The sequence below is a fragment of the Neophocaena asiaeorientalis genome, unplaced genomic scaffold (assembly GCF_003031525.2).
Source record: "Neophocaena asiaeorientalis asiaeorientalis breed wild unplaced genomic scaffold, Neophocaena_asiaeorientalis_V1.1 scaffold204, whole genome shotgun sequence".
Taxonomy (NCBI): domain Eukaryota; kingdom Metazoa; phylum Chordata; class Mammalia; order Artiodactyla; family Phocoenidae; genus Neophocaena; species Neophocaena asiaeorientalis.
The window spans coordinates 4,823,763-4,832,560 of NW_020173922.1; the positions used below are offsets into that span (position 1 = coordinate 4,823,763).

General features: G+C 55.5%; 1 protein-coding gene across 1 annotated transcript in view; it reads left to right on the top strand.

Moving 5' to 3' along the window:
• The window catches only part of PSD2 (pleckstrin and Sec7 domain containing 2), a 50,644-nt gene that overhangs the window by 12,751 nt on the left and 29,095 nt on the right, over positions 1-8,798 (top strand). The window contains exons 2-4 of the mRNA XM_024752192.1: positions 1,668-2,092; positions 5,262-5,702; positions 6,086-6,280. Of these exons, the coding sequence (XP_024607960.1) occupies positions 1,719-2,092; positions 5,262-5,702; positions 6,086-6,280 (1,010 nt within the window). The 5' untranslated portion in view covers positions 1,668-1,718. The remainder of the gene's footprint in view (positions 1-1,667; positions 2,093-5,261; positions 5,703-6,085; positions 6,281-8,798) is intronic.

Sequence of the window (8,798 nt, forward strand, 5' to 3'; positions counted from 1 at the left end):
TTCAAAACTCTGTGAGGTGACTGTCAGGGTGGGTGGGCTGGGGCCCCAGATCCCCATCGGTCCTGCCTGCTCTCTTCCACTCCGTGTTTGAAAACCAAGGGGTACATGAATCTTAAGTGGTCCTGTGGTGGCAGAGCTCCTCCCAAGGGCCCAGAAGCCCCCAGAGAAGTAGACTCACCTTCCTCTCCAGGCTCATCTCTAAGTGGGAAGTTTCTCCTGGAGTCTAACCCAGTGTTTCCCAAACTTGCCTTATTATAAGAGTAACAGATTACTATACCCGTTCCCTATAGATTCTGGTTCAGGAGGCCTGAGGGAGGGCCTATCTGTATTTTAACAAGTTCCTCAGGTGACGCTTTTGACCAGGTGAGTATGGGGAGTATGGGCCTCACTTAAATCCCTGTTGCTATACCTGCGTGCCTCTCCTCCTCCCGCTGTCTCCTGAACCCCCAGCACCCTTTCTCCAGAGGAGAGTGGGGTTACTGGGGGAAGCTGAGGTCCAAAGAGGGGAGGAAGGAAGTTCTTTGGAGGGACTGGTCTGTGTCCTTGGTGGCAGAGGCCACTAGGGGTGAGGTGGGGCAGAGAGGGCTGAGGGGAGAGCCAGAGCACAGCCCGTCACATTGCCCACCCTCCTGAGATTGGACAGGAAGCTTCTGGGAAATTAAGCTTGTTCTGATCGGTTTAAAAAAGGATGTGTGTGTGGAGATGGCAGGGAAAATGGGTCTCCTCATTTTACAGAGGAGAAACAGACCCCGGGCAGGACAGAGGGGAGGGGGCTGGCCTGGGTGGGGTGAGGAGTCCCAACGTGGACCCCACGAGGCCGCACAGTGAGTGAGGCACAGTGAGTGGGGCTCCCCTTCCAGTGCTCTCCCCTGGAGGGCCCCGTGGCAGCCTCCTCACGAGTCCCTCCTCAAGGATGGGTGAGCGCTGGGGCCGGGGCCGGGTGTGGAGGGGAACCCCAGGCCCCCTCCTCCTTGCACCCCGCGCAGCCAGGGCTTTGGGCGCTCAGCGGTGGAGGAAGCCCCGCTCTCGGCCAGTCTCCCGGGTGGCGCCGCCCCACTCAGCACCCTGGACAGCGCCTCCTCGGGGCCTCACTTTGGCTTCTCTAGGGTGGCCTCTGTTAATAAAGCTGCACTTCTGTTGACTTCCTTGCCTCCCTACTTAACTCTCCCTCTAAAGTCAGCCCCCAGTCCAGATCTTTTCAGTCACCACTTGTCTCGCTCCTGGAGCCAGGGCAAGGGAACATGGAAAGAGGCAAGGTGGCTGGCTGCTGTAGGCCTGGTGTTTTGTTCCCTTCTCTCACCAGCGGGAGAGGAAGTGGCCTTGGAGGAGTCCTGGACCCTTCCCTAGTACCTGCCAAACTGGATCTTCCTCGGAGGATTTTGATGAATTCTGAAGGGCACAACAGAGATATATTAGAGTTAACGGGGAAGGTAGGACTGGGGCACACCAGTGACTGGGGGTCCGGGGAGAGGTGAGTGGTGCTGGCCTGAGCAAGACAGTGCAGAGGCCACAGCCTGAACCCAGACTCCAGCTGAGAGGTCCTGAGAAGATCATCTGGGCCATCCTCTTGTCTTCAGGCAGGCTGCCTGCTGCTGGTTCTGCTGGGCTTTGGACTCCCAGCACCTGCTCTTTCTGATCCACCCCTTTCTCTCTCCATCCACTGCCAGGTCAAGTTGGGTCCCCAAAGCAGCCAGCACGGGGTAGAAGCAGTGGCTGCCATGGATGAGGATAAGCTTCTATCTGCACTGCCTGGGGAAGATGGTGCCACCTGCGACCCCAGCCTGGAGCCTGAGGAGGAGCCTGGGGTCCAGAATGGAATGGCATCCAATGAGGACCTGAACAGTGGCCACACCAGCCCAGGGCATGAGATGAGAGGCACCCTGGTGCACACTGAGGGGCATACAAAGGGCCTGGACATGGCCCTGCACGGCCTCAGCCTTGGCCTCTCCCTCACCAATGGCCTAGCCCTGGGGCCAGACTCAAACATTCTGGAAGACTCTACAGAGTCCAGGCCCTGGAGGGCTGGTGGGCTGGCGGAGGGGGACGATGCCTCCAGGAGCCTCTGTCCAGACACTGAGGATCCTCCACTGGGGTAAGTGGGTGTCCCAGGATGGGGGGCTCACCACATTTGCTCCAATGCTGCGTGGCCTGGGCCTAGCCACTTACCCTTTCTGGTTCTTGTTTTTCCTCATACATGAAATGGGAATTTTGTGTCCCTGTTTTGGGAGGATAGGGCCATAAGAGATATTTCAAAGGCCAGCAGGGCTGTTGTGCCCCCACGCCCACCCAGCCCTCCTATTCACCATGGGCTGTTTCTTTTTAAAAAATTTTTTTCTCTTCCATTGTGGTTTATTACAGGATATTGAGTATAGTTCCCTGTGCTATACAATAGGACCTTGTTGTTTACCCATTCTATATATAATAGTTTGCATCTGCTAATCCCAAACTCCCAATCCATCCCTCCCCCACCTCCCCTTCCACCGTAGGCTGTTTCTATGTGGGGTTGGAGGGCCACACTCCCTCCATCCCAGGCTGGACATCAGAGTTCCAAAATGCCTTGATGTGGGAGGTCATCTGGCCTATCCCTCTGCTTCTTGGAGATGAGAATGTCCCAATTCTGCAACTCACCTCAAGAGAGTAGGCTTATGTGGATTAATCTTTGTCAGCTACTCCTCCCTGAGTGCCATCTGGGAGTTCGACCAGGAGCTCCTACTTATTGGAATAAGTCCTACTTCCTGGAGTTACAGCCCCATTTCTGTTATCCTCAGCTGGAGGTGGAGAGGCCCGGCGTCTTAAAGGTGCCAGTTGCACAAGGAGGCGAGGATGGGGCAGGGGAATGTCTAGAAACCTCCAGTGTGGGCTGAGAAAAGAAAGCATATAGAAGGCTTACCGTGTACCACTGCAGGCACTGGCCCGGGCAGACAAGGGTGTAGGAGGTGTGCGAGCATGTGCTTGTGGGGCATGCACGTGTGTGTATACTGGTGTGTGCACAGGGATGTGTGAGCATGTCAGTGTGCCTGGCCTGTGCATTTGAGTTGCACGTTTGGGTCTGCACGTGGATGTGTGGGGCTGAGTGTGTCTAGATCTCCAAGGGCAGGAATGTGAGTACGTGGGGTCAGATGCCAGTGTGTGCCGGGTGTGCCAAGAGAGAGTTTCCATCTGGGCCTATGGGGGGCAGGGCCTATGGGGGCGGGCCGGAGGCTGGGGCTTCTTGGAGCACGCTGTTTGTATTTAGGTTGGTATAATTTTGGAGGATGGCTGAAGGTGGAGGCAGATGGAAGTTTGGAGATTAAGCTGATGGTCTTCAAGCCCCTGTCAAAACTACCCCTCAGGTTTGCTCAGGTACATGAGAGGGTGGTAGATATGGGGACCGTTCTTGGCTCTGACATGAGATGAGAGCCCCCAAGGGCAGGACTCTGTTTTGTTGTTCCAGGACCCAGCATGGGCCTGGCAGAGAGAGCTGCTGGGCAGATTTTGGGTGTCTGCTCTGGCAGCCAGGGCAGTGGCCCTTCTCTTCCCTCCCCTCCTCCTGGAGGTCAGTAAAGGCAACTTCCATCCCAGCCCCCTGCTGGGCATCCTACCGCCTTTTCGGTTTCTGCCCTTTCCCCACTTCTCCAAATGAGTCTGCCGTCTCAACTCCTGGTGGGACAGGGGTGGCCGATGGCTGTGGCCTCAGCTTTTCTCTCTCAGGTCAGTATTTCTCCAGGAAGCACTCAGGGATCAAACTTAGGCACTGGGGGTCCAAGGAGGGGTTTGAGAGGGTGGGGCACTTCCCAGTCCTCCAAATATGGCTCAGTCTCTGCTAAGCCCCAGGGACTAGGGGCTAAGCAGGGCATAGCTAGATCCTCAAGGTTACCAGGGGTGTGCTTCTTTGCAAATGGTGGGCCTTGGTTTATCTGAAATGGGCTGGGCTCAGCCTGCTTCTTTCTTTTTCTGTGTCTCTTGCTTTTGCTGTCTCTATGTTTCTCTCTCTCTCTCTCTCTCTCTCTCTCTCTCTCCCCGTGTGTCTCTTTATTTCTGTTACTTTCTGTCTCTCTGTCTTTGTTTTTCGTGCTCTCTGTATCTCTTTTCTCTGTTTCTTTCTTATCTCTCTCTTATTTCTCTTCTTCTCTCTCATTTTCTCTATTTTTATCTCTTTTAGTCCTCTTCCTTGCCTGTTTTCCCTGCTTACTTGTGCATCTCCCCAGTGGATAAGAGGCCTCGGTTCATCTATGTGTGATGCTCGATTTTAGGTGCTGGGGCTACATCAGTGAACAGAATATACAAAAATTCCTACTTTCATGGAGCTTATGGTCTAGTGAGGAGACAGATAATGTGTCATAAAAATAATAGATAATTACATAGTATGTTGGAAGGCGACAAGTGCCTTGGAAAAAATAAAGCAAGAAAAAGGGGCTGGGGTGTTTGGGGGCAGGTCCTAGTTATAAATAGGGCAGTCAGGGTGAGAAAGGGATGCGAAAGGAAGACTTCAGCCTGAGGAAAGAGCACTCTGGGCAGAGGGAACCACTGGTGCAAAGGCCTTTTTTGGGGGCAGCACAGGGCTCTGCAAGGGCTTAGGCAGTGTAGTGGGCTGTGGGGCTGGTAGGCATCTGTCCATTCACCCAGTGCACCACTCAGCAGGGTTTAGAGGACTTACTGTGTGCTGGGTGCTTCCTGGCCTTGTGTGTGGGTGGGGGTAAACAGGTGTAAACAGGGGAACAAACAGAATACTACATGCTGAGAGGGGCTGGGAGGAAATGAAGAGGTACCCTGAGGATGGACACTACTGAGGGGCCAGTGTGTTGGGTGGTGTGGGACTGCCTCCTGCAGTCTCTCTGAGGAGGTGACATTAAAGTCAAGCCCTGAGAGCTAGAATGTGGCAGCCAGGCTAAGAACCACCCAGGTTGTGGGGACAGCAAAATTATGACCCTGTGTGACACTAGCTGTGATGGGGAGCCTGGAGGAAGCAGGCCCCCACCCCCTTCCCAGGCCAGGCTGAGGGAGAGTCTCACATTCATTCATTTAGCTCAGTGATGCCCACTGTGGGCCAGGCACGGTGGGCAGGGGCGCCAGGACCACGCCTGTCCTTTCACTGCTGTGCCCCGGTACCCAGACCAGCATCTGGCACCTAGTGCTCAGCAAGCGTTGGCAGAAAGAACAAACAGGACACGGTCCGTGCCCACTCCCTGCCCCCAGGGAGCTCCCAGACATGGATTGGTGCCATCCTAGCACCTGTAAGGGGGACACCTGGCAGGATGGTGACTGGTCCTCGCATCCCACAGGCCAGGAGAACCAGATGTGCGGGACGGCTTCAGCGCCACATTTGAGAAGATTGTGGAGTCAGAGCTGCTGCGGAGCACACAGTACAGCAGCCTGGACTCCCTCGATGTGCTGAGCCTCACAGATGAGAGCGACAGCTGCGTCAGCTTCGAGGCCCCCCTCACGCCCCTCATCCAGCAGCGGGCCCGGGATAGCCCTGAGCCAGGGGCTGGCTTGGGCACTGGGGACATGGGGTCCGAGGGGAACATGGGGGCAGCTGGCGGTGATGGGGAGCTGGGCAGCCCCCTGCGGCGCTCCATCTCTGGCAGCCGCTCTGAGAATGTCCTGAGCCACCTGTCTCTCACGGCCGTGCCCAATGGCTTCCATGAAGATGGACCCCCGGGCCCAGGCGGGGACGAGGAAGACGAGGAGGAAGACATGGACAAGTTGCTGAACTCGGCCAGGTGAGGCAGGGCCCAGGCTGGGAGCCAAGAGAACCATTGAGCAGATGGGGAAACTGAGACCCAGAGGAGGCACAGCAAGTTAGGACATCCGGGGGTCTGGAGTGAACAGCCCTCCGCAAGGTCATCGTGCCTACCCTCTGCACCCCTAGCCTGAGGTTCCATTCTGCCCTTCCAGGCCTTTCTAGCCAAGGTGGGGTCAGGGAGCTGATCATCTAATTATATCCTTTGAGGACTTTTCTAAAAGTCTGACTTGATTCTGTCCCGATGCAGTGGAGCTTCTTTCCCTGGTCTGACCCCTGGATTTTCAGAGGCCTGGGGAGACCTTCCAGCCCCCAACCATGGCTTCTGACCCCCTCCTCCCCAACCCCACCTTCCCTCCGCAGCGACCCCAGCCTGAAGGACGGCCTTTCGGACTCAGACTCAGAGCTGAGCAGCTCGGAGGGGCTGGAGCCTGGCAGCGCAGACCCACTGGCCAACGGGGGCCAGGGCATGAGTGAAGCTGCCCGCCGGCTGGCACGCCGCCTCTACCACCTGGAGGGCTTCCAGCGTTGCGATGTTGCCCGGCAGCTGGGCAAGAAGTGAGCTCATCTCCGCACCCCCACCCCAGGCAAACCCGGTGTCTTCCTCGGCCCAGGGCGGGGTGTGGGTGGCTGCTGTCCGGGGGGCCTGGTTCTAGGGGCTCCCAACAGTCCCCAAGAACTTTTCCTCCTGCCACTGACCTCATTCCGGGCCTTGCCCTAAATCTATTTCCTTTCTGGGCTGCCTGGGCGAGGGCGCCCCCGGCTCTGAGGGAGGAGAGGTGTGGCAGGGCGGCCCCTCGGGGCTGGGGGAGTGGCATGTGGCACGTGGTTATGGGGCCGTGGTGGATGGTAGTGAGGACAGAGCAGCCGGGCAGAGGCTGGTGGGCCACCTAATGGGGCCAAGGAGGGAGGGGAACCTGGGCCTGGCTGGGACCTCGGAGGACCCAGGAGCTGGGGAAGGGGATCCTGGCCCTCATTAAGCCCCATTCACTGTGTGTCTGTTGGGACCAGCTGAAGGGGCGGGAGCCACCAAAGCACAAGCCCCGGTCTTTGGACTTGGGGGAAGGGAACTAGCCAGGTTGAAGTCCTGAGGGGTAGGGGACAGTCAGCTGTGAAGTCAGCTGGTGTGTCCTGAGCAGGTCCGGCCAGCAGCATGTCCACCTGCCTTGTCCTTCCTGCCTGGCCATCCAAAGGACCCCCAACACCCACATAAGCCTTCAAGATGCACAGAAGCAGGCCGGGCCTCTGGAGAGAGCTGCTCCCAGGCTAAGAGAGGCAGCCCAGACTCTAGATCCCAAGTCAGAGCTGACTGGGGCTTAGGCCACAGGGAAGTCCTGAGGAACCCCCCTTCTCCCTCCCTCCTGACTCCTCCACCCTCCGTTGCCTCCAGGGCACTCCTGCCCTGGGCCTCCCCAAAAATTGCATCACCCACACCCTTACCTCTCCCACTGGGCTATAGTCCCCGAACCTAATGACATCCTCCTTCATCACGGTTGATCCCCACCCTCCCCTGTCTTTTCAGTCACTCCCTCTACAAGAGTTTTCCCATCAGCATTTAATTGTGCTTAACTCTTTCCCATCTGAAACAAAAATCCTTCCTCAAATCGTACTTCCTCCCCCAGCCTCTTCACAGCCAAAATTCTATTCTCTGCTCTGGATGGCCTCTGTCCCCTCCCCTTCTGCACATTCAGTGCCTCCACGTTGGCTTCTTCCCCTGGAGGGGCCCTTCACAAGCCCCTCTTACTAGAGTCAGTGGCGGCCTGGTGTCTTTGAATCCGGTGTCTGCTACTGGGCCTCAACTTTCTCCCCTTCAACAGCCTTGACACACCGGTCACTGCTTTCTTTTTCTTTTCTTTTTTTTTTTCTTTTTTGTGGTACGCGGGCCTCTCACTGTTGTGGCCTCTCGCGTTGCGGAGCACAGGCTCCGGACGCGCAGGCTCAGCGGCCATGGCTCACAGGCCCAGCTGCTCCGTGGCATGTAGGATCTTCCCAGACCGGGGCGCGAACCCACTGCCCCCGCATCGGCAGGTGGACTCTCAACCACTGCGCCACCAGGGAAGCCCCTTTCTTTTTCTTTAATTAAGCTTTTTATTATGAAAATTTCAAGCATACACAAAGGCAGAGAAAGTAACTTCTTAAACTTCCATGTACCCATTACTCAGCTTCAAAGTTATCAATATTTTTCTATTCTTGTTTGATCTATTTCCCCCACAGCTTCTTCCCCTCACATTTGCTAGAATATTTTAAAGCATATTTCAGACTCTCTATCATATGATCCATAAATATTTAGTATGTGTCTCTGACTAGGGTATTTTTTTAGACAGTCATAATTCCATTATAATTTCTGACAAAGTTAACAAAAATTCCTTAGTATCTCTAACATTTGGTCTATGCTTAGTTTTCTCTGGTTGTCTCAAAAACGTTTGTTCAAATCAGGATGCAAATAAGGTACATACATTACATTTGGCCAATATATCTCTTAGGCCTCTTGTAGCCAACAGCAGTTGCCAGTCCCCCTCCTTTCTGTAATGCCATGTATTTGTTGAAGAAACGGAGTCATTTGTCCGGAAGAACTTTCCACATTTTGGATTTGGTGTCCTCATGGTGTTACTTCACATGTTTCTGTAAACAGGAGGGAGAGCTCGGGGCTTGATTGTATTCAGGTGGAAATAAGCTCTGTTTTTTGGCAAGAATTCATCACTCCAGTTTTGAAACACTCTCTTCCTTGGCCCTCAGGACAGCATACCCCTACCTCTCGGGCTGCTGTTTGTCTGTCTCCTTCTCTGGCTATCTCTTCCCTCAGCTCACCCTGACAGGGGTTCTCCTCAGATCTCTGACCTGGATCTGCTGGCCTGTCTGTGCCCCCTCCTCTCACATGTGCTCGTCCCCCTTCCTACTGAGTTGTTAGTCACCAGTTAAGGGCTGATGACTCTCACATGGGTGCTTCTAGCTCTACCTGTTGTCCTGGGCTCTGGGCATCACCCCAGGGGCCACTCTCTCTGTCATGCCCCACACCCACTCCATCCCTCTCCACGTCCTGTGGATTCTGCCACCCAAACATCCCTCCCCCCCCCCC